Source organism: Dendrobates tinctorius, unplaced genomic scaffold (assembly GCF_039654945.1).
Source record: "Dendrobates tinctorius isolate UK_male_01 unplaced genomic scaffold, ASM3965494v1 ptg000111l, whole genome shotgun sequence".
NCBI classification, from domain to species: domain Eukaryota; kingdom Metazoa; phylum Chordata; class Amphibia; order Anura; family Dendrobatidae; genus Dendrobates; species Dendrobates tinctorius.
The window spans coordinates 24,672,224-24,696,605 of NW_027361779.1; the positions used below are offsets into that span (position 1 = coordinate 24,672,224).

The following is a 24,382-nucleotide window of genomic DNA, read 5'->3' on the forward strand; positions in this document are numbered from 1 at the left end:
TGATATTGATCCAAATGTCAGATCAAAATCTGCAATTCAATTCTATGGGTCAGTGGAAAAATCACCCAGATGCCATCCGTTTTCACTGACTTATAGGACAAGGTGGAGAAGAAACTTTTTTTTATTTCTCATCAGTGCAAAAACCTGATGAAAATCTGGTGAAACTGATGAAAATCATTGATGAAACTCAGTCGCTTTTTCTCATACATCAATAAAACTGAGGTCTGAATAAGGTCTAGCAGAGGTTACCCTATCTACTTCCCTCTCCGTTTGTATCTGTGATGTGAAGGGAATATCTGTCAGACCAAGCTCTTAATCAGTCAGTCTCAAGCTTTTTAAAGGTCCCATGGTCACCATCTGAATTTGCCAATGACATGGGCGAGAAAATTTTTACTACTACGCAAAAGATTGTTTTGTTCATTGGTGGACATAGCAATAACCCTATTTTGTTACGACTGTTTTTTAATGGGAATGTGCAATCTGAAAATAACCTATTGTATAAATCAGACTTTTATGTAATATAGTATATTTTAATTCAATAGAGGATGTGTCCCCAATTAGGCATGGGCAGCTCAATATCCAAAAAAAAATTGGTCGTGTGCACAGCCCCATAGAATTTTTGTATCTAGTACAGTTTATCTCTGAAAAAAACACAGAACTTGTACATGAAAAACAAACATCTTAATGGCTCCTTATGAGCAAAAGTTATGCAAGCTACAAAATTATTTTTTGTATGACAAGTTGTAATTTTGTATACCATAATGTGCATTGAATAACTTTTATTGCCCCACTTTCCAATGGCATTCATCATGCAGTACAAATGACAAGTCTATTGTTACATCAGTCAGAAAAAAAATGTTAAGCTAAAAAATAAAATAAAAATCCTTAAAGCCGCAAAGCTATTTTTTTCATTATATAATATTCTCCTGTTTTACCATAGGGTACTTTGGCTCAGGCTGTGAAGAAAGGAGAGTGGATTTTGCTGGATGAATTTAACTTGGCTGCTGCTGAAACACTGGAGTGCCTGTGTGGTTTACTTGAGGGCTCCTCGGGTTCTCTTGTTCTGCTGGACCGGGGCGATACAGGTATATTGTTCTCGAACATATAATTACACTTACCGTAAATGACCAATTAGGGGCATGTGTTTTACCTTTTAAAAACAACTTGTGTAGCCGACTTCTACCGAGTTTTCATCCTCACCATAATCTGTACTCAAAGGCAGTGCTAAAAAATGCTGATCAATTTCCATTTTCTTTGTTTCTTGATCTATATAGCATAAAAAGAAGGATTTTTGGTACTCACCGTAAACTCTCTTTCTTTGAGCCTTCATTGGGGTACACAGGTAACCATGGGTGTATGCTGCTGTCGCTAGGAGGCTGACACTAGGCAAAAAAAAATATAGCTCCTCCTTTGCAGTATACACCCACCGACAGGCACAAAGTACCTCAGTGCTAAGGCAGTAGGAGAAGCAACCAAAACTTAACATATGTACGAACCCAAGAACAAAGGCACTTAGGCCCAATAATGGTACAAACAATTAGGGAGGGTGCTGTGTCCCCCAATGAAGGCACCAAGAAAGAGATTTTACAGTGAGTACCAAAAATCCTTCTTTCTTTATTGCTTCATTGGGGGACACAGGTTACCATGGGACGTCCTAAAGCAATCCCCAAGGGTGGGAACAGAAAGAATGCAAAGGAAAAACAGACTTAGGTCAGATGGTGTATAACCGCCGCCTGCAACACTTTTCCTTCCTAGGGCTGCATCGGACAAGACATGATTAGATATCTGGAAAAACCTTGCGAAGGTGTGCAAAGATGACCAGATCGTGGCCTCACAATCTTTAAAGCCCAGGCCTGGTGACCAACTGGCCAAGAAGATACAAAGTTAGGAACAGACAACAGCAGGATAATGCCGCCAACTCAGAAATTCCTCTGATGGCCGTAGTGGCAACTAAGAAGAGAAAAACGGAATGAGGAGTGTGCCAAGGACAAGGTTAAGATCCCATGGATCTATAGGGGAATGATAAGGATGTGCCAGGTGGGCGATTCCTTCATGAAAGGTCTTTACCTGAGCACGAGACACCAGATCTCGTTGGTGAAGAATTGAGAGTTTAAACTTGCCCCTTAAGAATACAGAGAGAGAGAGACCTGAGTCAATGGCCGCTTGTCGATAAAACCAAGGATGGAAGGAAGGGAAAAAGACATAGGAACCAAATAGTTGTCCTTACGTCACCGGAAGAGGTATCTGTGATAGATACGTGAGGATGCCGGTTTTCTCGCCCAGATCATGGTCTGAAAGAACTGAAGGTAAAATAAACAACCTCTCTTAGAACTAGGCCTCAATGGCCATGCTTTAAGCTTAGATACTGTGAACTCTGGTGGAAGAGGAGGCCTTGCGAAAGAAGATCCGGACGGTCTGGAAGCCTCCAGGGAGCGTCCATAAGCACGTTCACCAGTCCTGGGTACCAGGCCTGTCTTGGCCAGTTTGGAGCCATCAGAATTACTGGAATCCCTTCTGCCTTGAACTTTTTCACGATTCTCGGAATTTAGGGGAGAGACGGAAAAAGGGCAGTTGGAAATGTAACCACAGGAGTACCAGAGCATGGCAGCCAATGGCTAGAGTGGCAGCCGATGGCTAGAGATCCCAGGGCCTGGTTACATACTGAGGAACTTTAGGGTTCATCCAAGACGCCATCAGGACAACATGCGGTGTGCCCATTTCTGGCATATCTGGTGAAAATGACTGGATCGAATGACCACTCGCCCGATCCAGGACCCTGATGGCTCAAAGAATCGGTTGCCCAATTTTTCACCCTCGGAATGTGGATGGATGATGAGGCGGGAGCGCGATCTTCTGTCCCGTCGCAGAAACCTGGTTACCTGTACCATAACCTGTTTGCTGTGAGTCCCACCTTGATGGTTCATGAGAACCACGGCAGTGGCGTTGTCCGACTGTATGAGTACTATATGAGTCTGCCAGCGGCGAAGGGCAAAGAAAAATTGCCCTGATCTCCAGGAGATTGATGGGGAGGGCGTCTTCTTGGGCATTCCAGGGACCCTACGCTGAGGAAGAAAGACCTCTCCCCATCAGAGAAGACTGACGTCGGAGGGGATGACCTGACACCGGAAGGAAGGAAGACTTTCCTCGTAGGATTGATGTAGATAGCGTCCACCAGGTAAAGACTGCCTCAATTTGAGAGGCAGAAGCACAGGTTGGTCTAGAGAGACGGCCTTCTTGTCCCGAGCCAGCAAGAGGGCCAGTTGAAGAAGACAGGTATGGAACTGGTCAAAAGGCACCGGTTCCATGGTGGCAAATAACTACCCCATGCAGGACCGCAGGGGGAGATGAGCCGGTCGCTTTAGCATGCGGAACCCCTGGAAGAGGGATAACAACTTCTCCTTTGGTAGGAAGACGTGGGCTTGTGTCGTGTCGAACCTCATGCCCAGAAACACCAGGAGCTGAGTTGGGGTCAGGGAAGACTTCTCTCTGTTGACAATCCAACCAAGGCAGACCAGAGTGTCCAAGGTGATCTGAAGACTCTGGTCACAGTCTCAGCGGGACAGCCCTTTGATCAGAAGATTGTCCAAGTAAGGAATTCTTTGTAGCGAAGGATGGCCATGATCACTGCCCTGACTTCCCAGAATATTCTGGTGTCGAAGGGCAGGCCGAAGGGAAGAGCCGAGAATTGAAAGTGATCCTCCAGGATTGCAACCCATAAGAATCTCTGATGCTGAACACAAACAGGCATGTGAAGATAAGTATCTTAAACGTCTACAGAACAAAATTCTCCTGGTTCCATGGAGGTGATTACCGAACGTAGAGACTCCATCCTGAAAAGACGAATCTGAACCTGACAGTTGAATCGCTAGATGTCCAGAAACGAAGCAAGCGATCCATCTTTCTTCGGAACTAAGAAAAAAATTGGAGTAGAACCCTGAAACCCGCTCGTTCCGGGGAACAGGTACGATTACCCCTGTGCGTAAAGTGGAAGGCCTGACTGTCTCTCTGACCCGGGCTTCGTTGACCACCATACTTGCCGGAAGAGAAGAGAGTAAGCCTCCCACCCCGAAGAAATTCCCGGGTGGGGGTGACCAGTTAGGCTAGGTTCACATAGCGTTAACACAGCCCGTTCAACACATAGCGTTGATGGGCTGCGTTAATGCTATAGCATAACGCGATATGCGTTATGCTATACCGCTAGCGCTGATGCTTCATGCAGCCCGCGTCCGAGGCTTCGTCAGTGAATGACACGTCTTGAACACGTGCTGCTTTACGGCCATGCACCACGTAATAAGGGTCTATGGCGGCGTTAACGGACTGCGTTACACCGCGTTATACCATGGTGTAACGCAGTCCGTTTAACAGACTGCCATAACGTAGTGTGACCCCCAGCCTTACGCTGAGGAGAACCTGTCGGCACGGGACCCTGAAGACTGGGCGGAAGTCCATGAAGCAGAGAAGGATCGAGAAGAATGAAAAAGTGACCGCCTCTTATTAAAAAGACGCTCAGACTTTGAAGGCATGGACAATCTGACCTGCAAAATCTGCCATCTCGACGAGCTGCCGCTAGAATACCCTGACGAAGCATTCTTGCTCCAGGTGGAGGCAAAAGTGGGACAAAAGTAGTCTCCAGCTGCTTCAAATGCTGACCTGGCCAAGGGGCCAGCTGTCTATCCTTAAACTCCTTAGTAGATGCACTGTCCGGTAGAGATAAGACTATCCAAGAAGACAGGCGAGAAACCAGCGGATCCACATTAGGGGATTCTGCCCAATTACCAATGATGTCTATAGAGAATGTGCAGCTGCATCCTCCCTGAGAAGCGCTTTTCAGGGTGTTCCCAGTGTTTAGACATAATCGTTTCAAATTCCCTGTGATTAGGGAAATCCCCGGAAGGACATTTTACCCGTTGAAGGAAGCTAACTGCTCCTGAGCAGGTGCCTCATCCTCCCTTAGGTTCCTAATTTGCGTAATTGCCACGATAAGGCTATTGACCATGTCCTGCATCATTGAGGTCTGGGCCGTATCGGACGCAGACTCAGGCTGGGAAACAACATCCGACCCAAAAGCCGCCTCCGAGGAGGGAGCATGGGGTAAGGAATGCATCCACGAGAATGCAGAGGGACCTGGGGAACTAGAGGAAAAACTGTAAAGAGCTCGCTTCCTTGCTTTGTACCCAATTTATCCCTGTGAATGTCGCGGTCAGATGTGTGCGAATCACGTAAAAGGCATTCGGAGCACTGGTAGCAGTAGACAAATGTGGAAGTCGCTCCAAGACCTGGACCAGGAACTACGAAACTTTTGTCAGGTCGGTAACCGACTGAGACATTGCAACAGCCCATTCCGGAGGGAGGGGAGTGCTCTCATCCAGGGCGTAGGATTACTCCTGTGGGGCAGACACGGTGGAGGGGCAGCAGGACAGGCAGAAAGAACAAAGACTAGAATGAAGGTCACTTCTTTTTTTTACAGATGGCACAGGCATCGTGGATTATGGGGTCAGGAATGCCTGAGATTGTGGCACAAGTGAGGGACTAGGACTGCTCCCGGGGAGAGCTAAGCCCGTATGAGAGAGAAAACAGGGCTGGTCCTACCTGATAATAGAGACGTCACTGTCGCTGCTCGGGCTGCAGTGTCTCCCATATCCCCAGTGCAGGTTAGTGATGGATGCCTGCTGTGTCCTTTGGAGTCTGAGGCAGCTTTGGATCCTGAAGTAGATTGACACAGTGCCCAATTCTACAGATGGTGCAAGATTCTTCACAAGCTTTGCAGGCAGACACACTCCACGCTGGACAGGGAGAGAAGGATAGATAAACACCCTTTCTCATTAGGCCAAAAAACATGCTCGTCGGAAGGGGCATGGCTGTGTAACGTGCGCACTGATTGGCCAAGCGTCCAGTAAGGTGGCGTGGCTACGCTGAAGGTGACTACTGATTGGTTGGGGGTAGGTAAGGGGATCGGGGGGCTAAATTATCAGATGGACCCAGATTTATCCATGCCGCCTCATCACCAGCCGTGACTGGACCAGCAAACGGCGTTAACGAAGGTCCTGCACGAACTGCCAGGTCAGGAGATCTAAGATGGCCACGGAGACACAGGTATAGCGGCACACTGCGGAGTGGTGGGCGTGGCTAAAGTTCCAGACGGTGAAAACGAAAGATGAGATCTGATTGGCTGACATGTCGAGGGCATGGCCAGCCCTGAGGATCGGCCGGCCAGCAAAACTGAAAGTGCCCCTCCTATAGGATGACAGGGGGCGTGACCCTGCCAGAGCAGGAGCTGCGATCGAAGGCGTGGCCTGGTCAGAGCAGAGACTCTGACCCAGCGAGGCCTCCTATTGGCCAAGAAAAACCACGAAAATGCAAGCGCTCGGCAGAGAGGGGAGGCGGTCATTGTGCAGAAAAAGAGTGCCAGGAGACGCGCGCCAAGATGGAAAATAGCCGCGGATGATTTAAAGGCACCCATTCCTTGTTAAGAGACGAAAAAGTAAAGGGGTCCTGCCTGCACTGCCAGGGAAGAAAAGGAATAGTGGAGAAAGGCCACGGCTGCTAAAAGCGACCTGTCCCTGTTAAGAGACAGGAACGTGACCGATCATGCCTGCGTTGCTGAGGATGCATACACACCTGGCAGGTGGGTCCACGATTCCTCTTCACAGCTGAGGATCACATCAGGAGCCCTCGGGTGTGAGAGGGTCACTGGCATCGGGGATCCTCCTTCCCGCACCATCTCCATACGGTGCAGAAGGCGGCATCATTCCCTTAAAAGAAGGGGGAGGCCACCGCTGGTGACCACCGTCTTCCTCTCAGCACTCTCCGAGGAGAGGGGTGAGAAGGGGAAAAGGCATGGACTGGCCACCGGTAATTACCCTGAAACACCCATAAGGGTGACCGGGGAAAAAGTCCTGCCTGCGTGTCTGAGAGTGGGCGATGTGATTGACACCACACTGCTCTCTCGGTCGCATACTTAAAGGAAAACATGGTGAGACATTACACCCTTTTACCCTAGAAAGATGGATCTGAAAAACAGGGAAAAAGATTAATAAACACAAAGAACCTGCAAGGGATAATGCCGATCTGGCAGCAGATCCAGGTCCGACTCCTACAGACACTAAGCTTAAACTGAGGTACTTTGTGCCTGTCAGTGGGTGTATACTGCAGAGGAGGAGCTAAATTTCCTTTTTTGCCTAGTATCAGCCTCCTAGTGACAGCAGCATACACCCATGGTTACCTGTGTCCCCCAATGAAGTGATAAAAAAATAAGTATATTATACCAGAAATTGCTGCAGCCATATAGCGCTTTCAGATTGGTAGTAATAGTCTAGGTGAAACCTGCCTCCTCAGCTGAGTGTCACCAATAACTAGGAGTAGCTCGGTATGCAGAGCACTGTTATATACGATACACTTAATTGATCCCGGGGGACATTACGGTATTACAGCAGCAACACAAACAGCAGTACATAAAATATTAGGACACAAATCTTGCACAAGTATGCCAACATTACACGACAAATAAGTGTAGGTAGTTCAGGTATATAAGTCACTGTTAATTGACATTAGTACACCTGCAATCAGTCATTGTAGTCTTTCACCCTTAGGAGCTTATTTTACACCCCCATAGCAATAGGTACAAACTATTTCCTGAATTTCTCCTTCGTACACCGTAGTAGGATTAGACGGCTGCTGAATGTGCTCTTCTGCTTCAAGAAAAGCTCGTATAGTGGGTGTGTGAATCCTATCCTCCAATACCTCCTCAAAGGAGTCCAGATGGAGGCCAGCATCCACACTTGCCTTCTTGACAAGTTTGTAGAGCTTATTAGTGTCAGCTACTCTCACACTACTGCCCCAGCATATGATGGCAAAAAAATGGCGCTTGCCACAACGGACTGGTAAAACATTTCCAGCATTTTACTGCACACGTTGAACGACCTTAGCTTCCGTAGAAAGTACAGTCTTCTCATTCCCTTCTTGTAAATCTTTTCTGTATGACACCTCCAATCGCGTTTACTGTCAAGGTGAACCCCCAAATATTTGTAGCTCTCAACCTCCTGGCCAGCAATATTGATTGGTAAGTAATCATCCTTTTTCCTTCTATAACTCACCACCAACTCCTTGGTTTTCTTTACATTTAGTTCTAGACAGTTAGTCCGGCACCAATCCACAAAGTCAGAAACCACCCTTCTATATTCCTCCTCCCCCCGGCCCCCTCAATGCCCCCTACAATCACTGAGTCATCTGAGAATTTTTGGAGGTGACAAAAATCTGATTTATACTGAAAGTCAGCTGTATACAATGTGAAGATGAAGGGCGACAGCGCTGTACCCTGAGGGGCTCCAACACTGCTCCGTACACTGCCAGATACCACCTCCCCCATCCTTACAAACTGCAGCCTGTTTGTCAGGTAGTCGCTTATCCAGTTCAGTTCAGTTATACACTGCCCCACTTTGAAGTTTTAATTAATTGACCACTGCAGTCCACCAAATTGCATACAACGTAATGTGTTTTGTGCTGCAGCTGTAGCTGTATTGTTAGTCCCCTTGGGTCTCCTTTGAAATCCAGCCATATGCTGGCATTCAAAGGAGTATCGTCATGATAGGCTTGGGGATCTTCAACAGACTCCAGGTTATCATAGCAACCCAAATGTGCGACATGGTAACCGATGAGCAGTTAGAACAGTGCACCACCCTGGACATGCACTGTAAATTCTGCCGAATGACAGCAACATTTTAGTAGGCTAACAGCCATGGGCGGAGTTCCGCTCCACTCTACTCTCGAATCTAAGTGGTAGATGATGGTTGAATATCACAGCCATCACCTGCTGGGAATTTGGCATGCTTGGTTCCTTAGCCCTCTCCATTTATAATTTACCGACGAGCGCCATATATGTACAGTGCTGGTCCTTAAGGGGTTAAAGAGAATCTGTCTGCAGGATTTCATCCCCCCACTTCCCCCAAACTATTTATAAGTGCATGTAGCTCTTTCAAAGCCAAGTCCAGCAATACCTTTACATGGCCGGTCTGTTCCTCTGTGGCCAAGAAATCAAGAGTTTGAATTGATTTGCCAATGAAGCGGAAGATCTTTCGCCTCAGTCACCGCTGCTCCATTCCCAACCTAGCCTAGCGCTACTTACTCCTACTTGACTGACAATGTTTATGATGTGTGATTTCAAGCAAAGGAGCAGTCCGTCAACCAGGTGGAGGCGGCAATGGGTGGAGAATAGAGCTGGAGTGACTGAGGCTTCAGGTCTACAGCCTCATTTACAAATCAATTCAAACAGATTTCTCAGTAGCGGAGGAACAGACTGGCCTTGCCAGGTATTGCTGGACTTGTTTTTGAAAGTGCTACATGCACATATTAGTAGTGGGATCTGAAATCCTGCTGACAGATTTTTATTTGTTTTTAAGGTTCGCTTTAAACCACCGTTAACGTAAAATCATGCAAAAGTATCTTGTCATTTAGGACCTTTGACTCTGGTTGTTACAGGCTTAAACTTAGAGTTAAGTTTACCAACCAAAGTGTTAGGTCCTAAATGACAAGTTACTTTTGCATGATTTTACATCGCTAATTACACAGCGAGTGCGCTGTAATAACTCCCCACTGCTTCTCGGTGGACCTCTTCTTCAGCCCTCGCAGTCCTGAGCAGAATGGCAGTCAGGAAGCAGTGGGCGTGATTACAGTGCGCTCAGTTCGTTGCCCCATACACTGGCCAAATGAAGTGAGAGGGTTCCTTGTTTTGATATATATTCTGTAGGTAAGATTGCAGTTTTTATTTTTTTTCACAGAAACTGGGGCATCCATTAAAGTCCAAGTTATAGAGGAAAGCGGCCCTCTGTTGTTACAGCAGCAGCAGTCACTAGCAGAGTATATGATCACTAGATTCAAAAATGGGCAGCAACTATGGCACGTTGGCTGTTCACAACATCGTACTCATTGAGCGCTGTGCAGTGTGAAAAAGATAGTTAGGAGCAGTTATAAAGCGCTCTCATAGCTGCATTACTCTTCTGATACTGCTTTGTGATATGTAAAATGACCACCGTTTGTAGAGTTGCTTTTCTCTTTGCGTGAATAAGGCCTCTTTCACACTTCAGTTTTTTGCATCAGTTATAATCCGCCAAAAAGGCGGACAAGCGGATCCGTTCTCAACTGATGTGAGAGAGAGAGAGAGATTTTTTTTTTTTTTTATTTATTTTGTCCGGCACCCAGAAAGAATTTTGGGTTAAATGAGTGTCTGGAGGATCCGCCAGAGGAAAAAACGTTACAAGCTCCGTTTTGAAATCTTTGAGGATGGTGACGGACAGCAACTTTTGGCGGATCCTCACAAAAAACGGATGCAACGGACAGCAATCCGTCACAATCCGCCATTAATGCAAGTCAATGGGAAAAAAACGGATCCTCAAAAAAAAATTGAGGATCCGTTTTTTTTCAAAACCTGGCGGATTGTGACTGATTGTAAAAAACGGAAGTGTGAAAGAGGCCTAAGGCTGGTCTCCCTCATCTGTGAAACAGCTGTTTCTCGCAGCAGAAGACCCATCCTAACAGCCTGGTCTCCAGACCTCAGATACATGCCTTTATATATTCCTATGAAGCAGCAGCTCAGACCAGGAGACCTGACTTTTGGGTCTGGTTGTCTGATGAGAGAACGGTCCATATTTAACTGATGCAGGAAAATGGCCTAAGTTTAATTAATTAAAAGATGTGATCTCTTGCCTTTTCTAAGTTTTCCTGCTTTTGTGCAGAGCCTCTCATTCGACATCCCGACTTTCGGTTATTTGCCTGCATGAATCCTGCGACAGATGTGGGCAAGAGGAATTTGCCACCTGGAATAAGAAATCGGTAAATATTTTACTCCTGATGAATGCTTTTGGCAGGAATATCACTTCATCATTTATATACTTGTGGGGGTTCGTCAGACTGCGCTACCTCAGCTAGTAGGTGTTTGCATAAAGTGGTAGTCCAGAATTCGTCCCACTTCTTCATTCATTTCAAGCTATTGTCACTGATGAAAATGGCCAAGCACAGTGCCAATCAATACTGTGGTTTCCAAAATATGGACTGACTTAAAGGGGTTGTTCTGATGAAATCTTTGGAAAGGGCTGCAGCTTCTCAAATCGCAATAGTGTGTAATGCACACACTGTTGGGATTCAGCTCTGCTTGCTAGTTCCAGCAGTTGTCATATGACTGCAGGTATGCGTTTTTTATATTTGTGTTTACTTGCCTTCTAGACTCAGCTGTGTCACACAATGTTCTGTTGAGATATGTGACTGAGACATTATTTGGCACAGGACTGCAAATATTCATTCTTTGTCACTTGATGACCACTGATAATGGTTGATACCAGTGGTGGACAAACCTTTTTACGTTTGTTACCTATCCAGTGGGTTAGGCATAAATGGTTTTGGTTGGTATACCTCCTATAAGGCCTCATTTAGATTTGTGTCTTGGCTTCCATCCGTAACAGAAGTCATGATGGTGTACCAGCTGAACATTAGACCCTGTTTTAACTGGGTTTTAGAAGTACTAAAGTAGTGGAGAAGGGGGAAAACTTGTAGGACAAGGTGGAGCAGGAGAAACAAAGTTCAGCAAGATGTTTGAAGCCCTTTGGTTTGCAGGGCACAAGCCCATAGTTTGATGACAACATTGCACAATATATGTTCTTTTCTCCAGAGATGCTGTCTCTCCTGTGTAGTCCACTGTTGGATTGCATTGAAAAAAAATCAGGTACCCAATTCACTAAGGCTGGCATTTTTATAATGAATTTATCATGCCTCAGCTCGAACCACTTTTTTAAAAGTAGATGGTGCTGACTGAGACTTAGCCCTAAAAATGCTGAGTTGCAAAATTTTTGCTCAATTACAAGGACTCGGTCTGTTCCTGTACTATGCTATTCCTCACTCCTGGTTGTGTCAGCGCACCCCTTCTCCCTTGAAACGGACTGTCATTAGTGAGGTCTGCTTCATAGGTTGTTCTATTCCGCTCTCTGCCAACTGTCCTGTTCAGTGTGCAGTGCACTCTCTCCTTGTCAGTGTCCAGCCAGTGCGCTCTGCTCCAAAGCCTGTCTCCCTGAAGGAGAGCGAACACATTGTATATGAGTTTTTAATATTAAGTAGCTCTTTAAATTCCTGTGCAATTCCTCACAACCTCTCTGAAAGGGACAATGATAAATTCCTCAAATCCTGGCATTGTTGGATTACATTTTTCAAATCTTCTGATTATCAAGCTTTATTTTTATTACATGCATTTTGGCAATATGTCCTACATCTCCTTATCTTGGTTTACCTCACCCTCCCTTTTTTCAACTTTTTTCTTTTTCCTTTTTCTATCTCTTTTTCATTTCTGGGTATCAGATATCAGGTGAAGCGGGTTGTCCTCTTTCCAAAAACTTTTTCAAATATGCACGTTTGTTAAAAAAAGAAAAAAAAAACAAATTGATTTTTTTTAGCCTCTACTGGGTACACTACTGTGTCTCTGCCTTGTTAACGTCGACATGATGCTGTAACAAAGCAATGGTGACTATGGGCATCGGTGGACATACAACACTGTAATATGGGAAGTGTTGCTAGGTGGGGGATAGAGCTGGAGTGACAGAGGCTTTAGATTTACAGACTCATTTGCATATCGATTGAAACACTGATTTCTTAGTAACGCCCGAACAGACCAGCCATGTAAATGTATTGCTGGACTTGTCTTTTAAAGAGCTGCATACACATACAAATTGTTTGGGGTTGAAATTCTCTTCCAGATTACATGTTAAGAATGTTTTTTGTGCTTTTTAGACAATGTTGCTTGGATGAGAAAGCTAATAGCATTAACCTCAGCAGTCAGTGCTGTTTTTCTGTAGCTTTGATACATCTCTTTTTCTTTCTCCTGTATAGGGGAGCCATTGTGATTCCAATGCCTTGGAATGACCATTGTAGTTACCTAGAGATAATGGCATGAGAAGACGATGCGGCGACCGCAACAAATTGCAACATGTTGCGTTCGACGCAGGTCGCTGCATCGTCAAAATAAAGCATGCGGAGGCATCCACATACATCCACACGGCCTGCGTACCCAATGTTAAAGACAGGTACGCAGGCCACATGCAGACATAGGCGGAGCTGAACAGAGGAATTGCGACAGTGGGCGGAGCTTCACGGAGGAAGTCCGCAGCTCTGCCATCCGCAGATGTGAAGCCGGTTCGTGCATGCACCACTGTTTAGGACCAAACATACGCAAATCATGTTCTAGTAGATCATGCAGACTATTGTACTAACAGGACTTAATTTCTGCATTGAATTCTTGTCTATAGATTTACTGAGCTGTATGTGGAAGAGCTTGAAAATGAAAGTGATTTACAGATACTTATCATCGATTATTTGAAGGGTCTAAATGTCAACATTTCTGTTGTCCAAGGAATTATCAGGTAAAAAAAAAAAAAGCTTTTGTTGTAGCATGCTTTTTGGGTTTTTTGTATTCACCATAAAATACAAATGTTATTTTTTTTACACCAGTTTTGATGAAGGATGAATTGAATAAAGATGAACAAGATTCTTTAAAAGACATGCACTTTTTAAAGAATTTGGCTCATCTTTCAGCTTGTGAGCACCTGCACAAGAAATGGCGTACATTTGTCATAATTTACACCACGTTTGTGTCAACAATTATGATAGTCATGCCTACTAGTGATGAGTGAGTGTGCTGGGATAATACGTTATCCATGCCCGGGTGCTGAGTGACTTCGCATTCTCGAATGCTATGTTTGAGTGGCTGTGGCCGCATGTCTTGTGGATGTTCGACAGTCGCTACACATGCTTGGATTGCCTAAAAGGCAGACTCTGAATGTGTTACGGCTGTCAAACAACTGCGAGACATGCAGGTGCCAGGACATGAACATAGTATTCAAGCATGCTGAAGTCACTCGGTTAGCACCCGGGCATGGATAGCGCCTTATCCGAGCACGCTCACTCATCACTAATGCATACTCTTCACTAAGCTCCACCCACTTTCCAAAAAGTTACCTGGGACTGATGTAAAAATTGGAAAAGTCCTGAAATTATGGTTTTCAGCCAGAGTTCTGTTGAAAACAGTTTGATGAATCTGTGTTAGAATACCCATAATGGGGCTCAGTTATCAATGGTTTTTCAAACTCCTACTGGTTCTTCTGAGGCTGGGGTGATCACACATTACAGAAACTGCAGCTATTCATGTTAATTGGAACCTGTCTCCATGAAATTGCTGTCCAATCTGCAACCACCATGTTATAGAGCAGGGGGAGCTGAACAGACTGATATATAGTTTGTGAGAAAGTTTCAGTATAACCTGTGTTTTCATCATTGAATCCTCTGTTCTTTCTGTGACTGTCAGTCCAGTAAGCGGTCCTATCAGTGACTGACAGCTTTTGTATAAGTGAGCATACAGAAACAGCTGTCAGTCACTGAAAGGACCGACCACTGGACTGAAAGTCCCAGAACGAACAGAGGATTAAATGAATAAACCACAGGATTTTCTGAGTCTTTCTCACAAACTATATATCAGTCTGCTCAGCTCCCCCTGCTCTATAACATGGTGGTTGCAGATTGGACAGCAATTTCATGGAGACAGGTTCCATTTAATTTCTAATGTTGCGACATTTAAGAAGCTGCATGTTGCTAGACACACCGTGGACATGTGGTGTACACATGCTGAGTACTATGTGTGACCCCATGCTAATCGTTCCGGGTGAGGCCTAATGGTGTGGTAGCGATTATACAGGAGTGCCGTCTTCCATGTGATTCGATAGCCGCATGATTTTGAAAGATAATTATACAGCATTTGCGTTGGGCGGTGTTTCATACAGCACTGTCTGACCCTACCTCTTTTAGGTTTGGGTAAAAGTCCATTCCATACAGCTGAATAAATGAGGCAGTTTCACCACAGCATGAACACGTAATTTTTACAGACCAATTTCGATGTATCAGACTGATATCTGAGGTAAACGTTTCTGCAGCAGACATCTCCCAAAATGTACTGCATTTGGTGCTATGCCGATTAATAATCCTTTTAAGTCTCTGATGCATTTCTTTATTTTGTCTTCAGTTTTTATTTGACAATTCGAAAGCGATCTGTTTCCGAGCTTGTGGACGGCACTGGTCACAGACCACATTTTAGCCTGCGGACTTTATGCAGGGCCCTGCGATACGCAGCTGCAAATCCATGCAACAACATCCAGCGATCCCTGTATGAGGTGAGCCACCTGCTGCCCGTGTATGGCTTACTCATTCTGAGGATTTACGACATTTCCATTACGTGATGGTAACTTCATTTTATGTAGAGGGAGGGCCTATGAAAAAGTCGCCCATTTCTGTTGTGTTGTAGTTATTGGATGCTCAGTTTTAATAAATTCAAAAGTAAAATTCCTGTGGCCATGTATCGAATTACAAGACTAAGGCCGGAGTCACACTGTGTTATGGCAGTCCGTTAGACTGTGTTACACCGCGGCATAACGCGGTGTAATGCAGTCTGTTAACGCTGCCATTAACCCCCATTGTTGGGCGCATCGCGAACGCATGCCATAATCGGCATGCGCTCGCGATGTGCCGTCATTTAGTGACAGCGCCTTGGACGCGGGCTGCAGTGTCTGAGGCGCCGTCACCGCTAGCGCAGAAGAATCATCTGCGCTAGCTGTATAGCATAACGCGATTACGTTATGCTATAGCGTTAACGCAGCCCATCAACGCTATGCGTTAACGGGCTGCTTTAATGCAGTGTGACCCTAGCCTAAGGCCGGAATCACACAAGCATATAGCATCCGTTGTGAGCGCACATATTAAGTGAAATAAGTTACTTGCGGTTTTGTTTTTTTAAATTATACGGTGTATACGCGAATATAAACCGAGATTTTCAGCCCATTTTTTAGGCTGAAAGTGCCCCCTCTCGGCTTATACTCGAGTCACTGTCCCAAGGGGTTGACGTGGTGCCGCTCATTAAAGTAATGAATATGCACGGCACTCCACTCCCATAGGCGTGGAGCGCATATTCATTACTTTAATGAGCGATTCCACATGTCCGCTGAACACAGGAACAAGCTGCTGGCACCGGAGACCATCGGAGAAGCAGGGACGTGCAGAGACCGCGCCAGGAGGGGGTGAGTATGATGAGGAGGATGGGGTAAGCCATGCGATATTCACCTGTCCAAGTTCCACTGCCTCGCTCTGTCTTCTGGGTCATCTAGCTGTAACGTTCAGGTCAGAGGGCGCGATGACGTGTTTAGTGTGCGCCCTCTGCCAGACAGAGCGGAGCGTGATGGTGGAACGGGGACAGGTGAATATTGCAAGTTCTGGGGGCCTGAGCCAGCGGCGACACCAGCACTTGGCCCCCATAGCGCGCTGGTGTCCCCACCTGCTCAGGACACCGGCACCTGGCCCCCAGCGACGAGTGGGGAGTGTCATTTTTTTTTTTTTTTTTAATCGCAGCAGCAGCATATGGGGCATATTCTACGGAGCATCTTATGGGGCCATCAGCCTTTATGGAGCAGCATATGGGGCATATTATTCTATGGAGCATCTTATGGGGCCATCATTAACCTTTTATGCAGCATTATATGCGGCATATTTTAATATGGAGCATCTTATGGGGCCATTATTAACCTTTGTGCAGCATTATATGGTGCATATTTTTTGTATGGAGCATCTTATGGGGCCCATCATGAACTTTATGGAGCATTATATGGGGCGTATTTTGTATCAAGCATCTTATGGGGCTCATCATGAACTATATGGAGCATTATATGGGGCTATGGAGCATTATATGGGGCTCTTGATTCAGTATGGATATTCAAAAACATTTAACCTACTGATGTCTCAATTAATTTTACTTTTATTGGTATCTATTTTTATTTTTGAAATTTACCAGAAGCTGCTGCATTTCCCACCCTAGGCTTATACTCAAGTCAATAAGTCTTCCCAGTTTTTTTTCTGGCAAAAATTAGGGGCCTTGGCTTATACACGGGTCAGCTTATACTTGAGTATATACGATAATTTAAAGGGAATCTGTCAGCAAGTTCTTGCTACCTCGGCTGAGAGCAGCATAATGTCGGAAAACAGACCCTGATTCCAGTGATGTATCACTTAGATTACTGGGGGGCAGCAGCTGTGACAGAGTTTTTAGATTTTGTTTTCTTCTGTCCCCCATACATTCATCTCACTCCTCAATCTGACAGTGTTAATCCTTGTATCCCCATTTTCTTGAGGCTTTGTTTTTTTTTCTGTGCTTAAGGGGAGGTAAGGGTTAATACCATCACAGGTGTTCCTTTCTGCCTGTGGATTTGCACCTCCATGAATGACAGTGAAGAGGATTCCTAAATCCTATGATCTTACACCATCCTCCCCATGTCTGCAAGTTAATAGGAATAGGTGGACACCGTGCCATATTTTCTAGCCGTGCCATATTTTCTAGCCAAAAGGTTAGAATGACCCTTGACCACTCAAAGGCTGCAGTTTATATAGACCACAGCAAAGGGAATCTGTCAGGCTAGTTTCACACTAGCGTTTGTGAGCGCAGCGACGGACTGCGCACGGCCGCCGCTAAGCCCAGCCCCCTGTCGCGCCTCCGCCGGTAGCTCCGCCTACCGTCGCATGACGCTGCATGCGCCCTGCGTCCCCTATCTTTATCACTGGGGGCGCAGGCCGTGCGCAGTATGCGTTTGGCGGCGTATGCGTCCTTTTGACGGTGCGCCGACCTGCGCCAAACGCAACCTGCTGCAGTACTGCGCACGGCCTGCGCCCCCAGTGATAAAGATAGGGGACGCAGGGCGCATGCAGCGTCATGCGCCGGTAGGCGGAGCTACCGGCGGAGGCGCGGCAGGGGGCGGGGCTTAGCGGCGGCCGTGCGCAGGCCGTCGCTGCGCTCACAAACGCTAGTGTGAAACTAGCCTTAGCAGGTTTTTGCTATGTAATGTGAATACTAGTGATGAGCGAGTATACTCTTTGCTCGGGTTTCCCCGAGCATGCTCGGGTGTTCTCCGTGTTTTGGCGTGCTCGGAGATTTAGTTTCTGTCCATGGAGCTGCATGATTTGTGGCTGCTGGACAGCCTGAATACACGTGAGGAATGCCTGTTTGTTAGGGAATCCCCACATGTTTTCAGGCTGTCCAGCAGCCACAAATCATGAAAACTAAATCTCCGAGCACGCCAAAATACTCGGAGATCACCCAAGGTTGCTCGAGGAAACCCGAGCAACGAGTATACTCGCTCATCACTAGTGAAGACAAAATGAGTCAGCTGAGTATCTGCCAGTGAGCTAGTTGAGAATGAGTGGCAGGGGACTTTGTAAAACGTTTACTGAGCTCCCCTCATCTGATTTATGATCACAGACCAAATCAAAGTTAAAATTGCGGGGGGCGTGGCCTAGCACCTGATGTGAGCGGTCGGCTTCTGGAGCTCCTCCGCTGAGACCGGCAATTATCCTGACGATAGGACCCCTCTGGAGGCTGTTGAATCTCTGGGCGGCTGAGGAGAGACTCAGGAGGTCGGCCCCGACGGGTGTAGTGGTGCGGAGCTGCAGCGATGGTCTGGAGAAGGCAGCAGGACGCCAAGGCAGGAGCGGGGACCCGCACCCAAGATGGCGCCGACAGCGTGGAGGCGGCTGAGAGAGCAGACGCTGCAAATGCCTCTTATGCAAAGAGGCTAGAAGTGGAGGCCAAGCTGGAGAAATATGCCTGGGTGGAGGGAGCACGGCAGGAGATGGCTGAAGAGAAGGAGGAACAGGCTGGAGAACGGAGGAATGAGCAGGGAGAAGGCTCTGAGGATGATACGGTACAGGGGGTGCCGGAGGGGGAAGAAGATGGAGGGGGAAATGATGGTGTGGAACAAGAGAACGTGGAGGAGCTGGTTATAGGGGAGCCCACTTTGCGGGACATTTATGAGCTGATCAGATCATGCAAAATTGCGATAACAACGTTAACTCACAGAGTGGATGGAACTATAGCAGAAGTTACTACAATAAAGGCAGACATGGGCAAAATGGATAAGAGAGTGGGAGAGGTGGAGGAGAGAGTGAGTGTGTTGGAAGACCATATCTCTAAAATGCAAAAAGCCCACACTCAGTGTTTGCAAAAATGTGCTGCTCTGATTAATAAGACTGATTATTTGGAGAATCGTTCACGGAGGAACAATGTCAGATTAGTGGGTATCCCTGAGAAGACTGAAGGAAATGACCCTACAAAATTTATTGAAAAATGGCTCCAGGACAAGATAGGTGGTGATAACCTGTCTAAGATGTTTGTGGTGGAAAGGGCTCATCGAGTTCCTATGAAACCCCTTCCGATGGGATCCCCCCCTCGTACAGTCCTTGCCAGGATCCTGAACTATAGAGACAGAGATGCCATATTGAGGTGTGCTCGTACGGCTGAAGACATGTGTATTAATGGCCAGAAGATATCTATTTACCCAGACTATTCGGCTGAGGTACAAAAACAGAGGATGAGCTATGGAGGGGTTAAAAGGAGACTGAGAGATTTGAAATTGGTGTACTCTACTCTCTACCCAGCGAAATTGAGAGTTGTAGCACTGGGGACAGTTCATTTTTTTCCAACACCAGAAGACGCCACTAAGTGGCTGGACTTAAATCAGCAGAAGCTCTTGGCTAATAAAGAAAGAGGGAAGTGAAGGGATGAGGCCGGAAGTGAAGAAGTTGCTGCCATATCGCTGCCTTTGGACTTTGAGTTCACAGTTTATTGTGGTTTTCGGAGGACTTATTGTCAAAATGTTGTTTTATATGCGGAGGGGCTGGGGAGGTGTTTTAGTAACAGCGGATTAAGGGTACTGTGGAAGAGGTAGCTAGACGCTGGACTACCTACTCTCTGATAAGAGAGGTGAACGACAACAGCGGATTAGTTATGGGTTACTGTGTTAATGAACATAGGGGGGAGAGATGGGAGGGGAGGGTTGGGGATTGTTGCGGGGAAATGAGACTTACAATTTGCTGGGAACAGCGTCCTATCTTGAGGGGTCGGGAATTGGTACTTGGGAGGTATCATGGTGAGAGATATAATTAAAGTTGTTAGCTGGAATATAAGAGGACTGTCGGAGGGGAACCGGAGAACGGCAATAATGGAGTATGTGAGAAAACGGGGCCCGGATGTCATTTGTCTCCAAGAGACACATTTGCTTGCAGAAAAAGTAGATGTGCTAAAAAGAAGGTGGATAGGGAGGTCTTATCATTCTACGTATTCCTCGTATGCTAGGGGGGTATCGGTGTTGATTGGGGCGTCCACGCCCTTTGAAGAAATTGAGTGGCATGTAGATAGGGATGGGCAATATGTTCTATTATTCTGTAAACTCTATGGGCAGTCACTGTGTCTTGCGGCTGTTTACTTCCCACCCCCATACTCGGGGGGGAAAAAGGTACAAGAAATATTTGAACTGTATAAACGGGGTATGGGGTTTCCCATGTTAATCATTGGAGATGTCAATAATGTGATGGATGAAGGGTGGGATAGACATAAGAAAGATTCAAGCAAAGGTATTAAAAAACTGTCGAAGTTTGGGAATTATATGACGGAGATGGGGATGGTGGACCTCTGGAGGGTGAGGAATGAGAGCGTAGTTTGCTACTCATGCTATTCAGCTACTCATGGTTCCCTCTCCAGGATTGACCTGGCACTGGGAAATGATTTAATGACGCGTATGGTCTGTGGAATTGAATATCTGCCGAGGGTGATTTCAGACCATAGGCCTATAGAGCTTTTGATTAGACGGGTAGGTGGGAGGCATGGACGGGGAGTGGGATGGAAGTTGCACCCCCTGTGGCTTGAACATATTGATATGGATATCATTAAGAAGGAAATCACAGAGTACTGGCAGTTTAATGAGGGAAGTGCGGAGAGGCGGGTGGTGTGGGATGCAATGAAAGCTTTTCTGAGGGGTCTTCTTTTTAGGGAAATTTCGAGATGTAAATCCAGGACTAAGTTGGAAGATAAGGAGATCATAGAGGATTTGGAAAGAGCAGAAAGGGACATGGTGTCGGACCCATCAGAGATAACTAAATGTAATTTAAAAGAAGCTCAGGAAGCGGTTAATAAGCTATATATAAAAAAGGCGGAGAGAAGAAGAGCTTTTCAGAAAGTACAGTTTTTTGAGGATGGGGAAAGAGTGGGACACTTACTTTCGGTGGTAGCTGCTGCACAGAGGGAATCGGGGTACGTATACAAACTAAGAACGGGAGAGGGGACTGTATTGACGGAAGTAGAGGATATTTTAGGGGAGTTTAAAAGTTTTTATGAGCAGCTGTATACGTCAGGGGTGGGAGATATAATGGGGAATATTGAGAGTTTCCTGGGGGAGGCGAAACTGCCTAGGATTGGGGACGATGATAGGGGAAGGTTGGAGGAACCTATAACGGAGGAGGAGATTAGATCTGCTATCATGTCAATGGCTAACAACAAGGCCCCTGGGGCTGATGGACTCCCGGTTGAGATATATAAGAATTTAATGGACATCTCAGTGGCCAAATTAAAAAAAAGTCTTTGAGGAGGCGTTAAGGGTGGGAGAGCTGCCGGTGTCCATGAGAGAGGCGATAATAGTGGTCATTTTAAAGGAAGGAAAGGACCCGGAATTGGCGGAATCGTATAGGCCGGTTTCATTGTTGTCGGCGGACGTTAAGATTTTGGCTAAAGTGTTGGCTGGCCGGCTGGCGAGTGTGGTTCAGGGTTTGGTACATTCGGATCAATCTGGCTTTATGCCAAATAAGTCTACAGCGATTAATCTACGTAGATTATTCTTCAACTTGCAAGTGCCGTCGGATAATGAAGGGAATAGAATTGTAGTCTCCTTGGATGCGCGTAAGGCGTTTGATAGTGTTGAATGGTGTTATCTTTGGGAAGTGCTGAGATCTTTTGGTTTTGGACCAATTTTTGTTTCGTGGGTGAGGTTATTGTATTTTTCTCCGACTGCTAGGGTGAGAGTTAATGGGGAGGTTTCTGGGAGTTTTGGTTTGCATAGGGGGACTAGGCAGGGGTGTCCTCTGTCGCCGCTGCTTTTTGCGTTGGCAGTGGAGCCCCTGGCGCAGACAATCAGGAACTCGACTTTGGTTAAGGGATTCCAGTATGGTATGATAGAGGAGAAAATAGCCTTATACGCAGATGACATACTATTATTTTTAGAAAATTCTGGAGCGGCATTGGAGGGGGCGATGAACATTCTTGGGGCATTTGGGGAGGTTTCGGGGCTGGAGATCAATTGGACAAAGTCAAATATTTTGCTGGTAGATGAGGGGGGCGGGGAGATTCCGATGGCACTGGAGGGTAGTAGGTTGCCGGTGGTTCAGCGGTTCAAATATCTGGGAGTTCAGGTGTCCCTTCCTCTTTCGAGTTATATTGATTTAAATCTGTCCCCATTACTGGACAAATTTAGGAAGAAAGTAGGGGTGTGGTGCAGGTTGTGCCTCTCTGTGGTGGGTAGGATAAACCTGGCTAAAATGATTCTTATGCCCCAATTGTTATATATATTGCATAACTCCCCTGTTTGGTTGCCCCGAAGGTGGTTTCGTACCATTAACTCTATATTTCGAGACCTGATATGGGGGAAAAAACAGCCAAGAATCAGACTGGAACTCATGCAGAGACCTAAAGATGGGGGGGGATTAGCTCTTCCGAATCCATGGATTTATTTTTTGGCGGCACAAGGTCAGCAGTTAAGGGGATGGAGTGAGGAGAAAGGACTGGGTTCGGTTCAAAGGATTATGGTTTGGTTGGTGGGAAGGGACCCATTGGTTCAAGGTCTGGAGGCAGGGAATTTTGGGAAGTTGGGTGGGACCTATCCTACTTTGATGCTAATCCACAGAGTTTGGTAGGCTATTAAAAGGACAAGAGAAGTGGGAGCATTAACAAATCTCTCCCCAATTTGGAACAATGAAGTACTGCCTGAATTTGGTAAAATGGGGGAATTTAAAAATTGGATATCACTAGGTATACTATATGTGGATCAGATACAGGACGAACGGGGGTTATTGTCCTTTGAGACACTGCAGGGGAGGTATGGGTTGCGGGAGACCAGTAGGTTTCAATATGGACAGCTGAGACATGCCTATCAGGCGCAGAGTAAAATGGTTGATATGAAAATTTGTAGAGATATTCTGGTGGACTATGTATGTGCGGTAGGTGGAACGAAGGGGGTAGTTTCAAATATTTACAGGGATTTATTACATACCTTTCTCAATAGATTTCCCATTAAAGCAAAAGAGAAATGGGAGGAAGAAGTGGGAAGGATAGAGGAGGATATATGGGAAGATATAATGGCATATATTCCTCAGTTATCATTAAGTGAGCCTAGTAGACTTTAACAATACTATGTACTTCACAGAGTATATAGAACTCCAGATAGGCTTTATAGGGCAGGGTTGAGACAGACTTCTGAATGTCCTAGGTGTCGTTCTGAGGGAGCGGGGATTCTGCATATGTTATGGCAATGTACGAGACTGAATGCATACTGGGTGGAGGTGGGAGAAGCAATTGGGAAATCGTATGGATGTACAATCGCATGGGACCCTGTGGTATGCATTTTGGGGTATGTAGAGGAAATCCAAGTTCAAAATCATCATAAACTGGCCATAGCTAGATTATTGTATGTTGCACGTAAATTGATTGCCAGACACTGGTTGAGTGGAGAGCCGCCGACTCTGGGGGAATTTTATAGACAGTCTGATGTGGTTGTTAAAATGGAAAAGGATATTTTTAAGAAAAGGAAAAGTGTGAAATCTTTTGAATCACTTTGGAAACCATGGGTGGAGAGAAACTGATTCCGGAGGGATGCTGTTTAAACGTATAAGTAATGGATGCTAATGTCTCATTATTGGCTATTGAGGATCTAAGGGAGGGGGGGTGGAGGGAGGGAAATGGGGGATTGGTTTTACAAATGTCTGTAAATATGTCTATGCTCCTTTTTTGGACACAATTGTGTGCAATGACGTTTTGAATCTTGTTAATAAAAATTATCTGATTTAAAAAAAAAAAGTTGAAAGTGCAGGCAAACAGTCTGTACAAGTCTTATAGTATAACATTGTTAATGAAATCCAATTGCAAAAAAACATTTAGCCCTAAATACATACATTTGGGTAAAAATAAATGGCACTAAATGCAAGCCCATATTAAATTAAAAAAAAATAGTCTAGTAGCGAAAAACAAAGAATTGGGACCACAATGATGTTTTTTTTCTTTTATGCTTTCAGGGATTTTGCCTCTCCTTCCTCACACAACTGGACAGAGCGTCTCATTCTAGCGTTCAGTCGTTAGTCTGTCACTGCATTGTGCCTGGGAACATTAAATCTTTATTGAAGCAGGTATGTGCAGTGTCACTTTCTTTTGCAGGGCAGCACGGTGGCTCAGTGGTTAGCGCTGGGGTCCTGGGTTCGAATCCCACCAAGGACAACATCTGCAAGG

General features: G+C 45.9%; 1 protein-coding gene across 2 annotated transcripts in view; it reads left to right on the top strand.

Annotated features, from left to right (window-relative positions):
* The window catches only part of MDN1 (midasin AAA ATPase 1), a 476,296-nt gene that overhangs the window by 103,063 nt on the left and 348,851 nt on the right, over positions 1-24,382 (top strand). For both annotated transcript variants that reach the window (XM_073589565.1, XM_073589566.1), the window contains exons 18-22: positions 941-1,085; positions 10,728-10,824; positions 13,281-13,394; positions 15,047-15,194; positions 24,172-24,282. In XM_073589565.1, the coding sequence (XP_073445666.1) occupies positions 941-1,085; positions 10,728-10,824; positions 13,281-13,394; positions 15,047-15,194; positions 24,172-24,282 (615 nt within the window). The remainder of the gene's footprint in view (positions 1-940; positions 1,086-10,727; positions 10,825-13,280; positions 13,395-15,046; positions 15,195-24,171; positions 24,283-24,382) is intronic.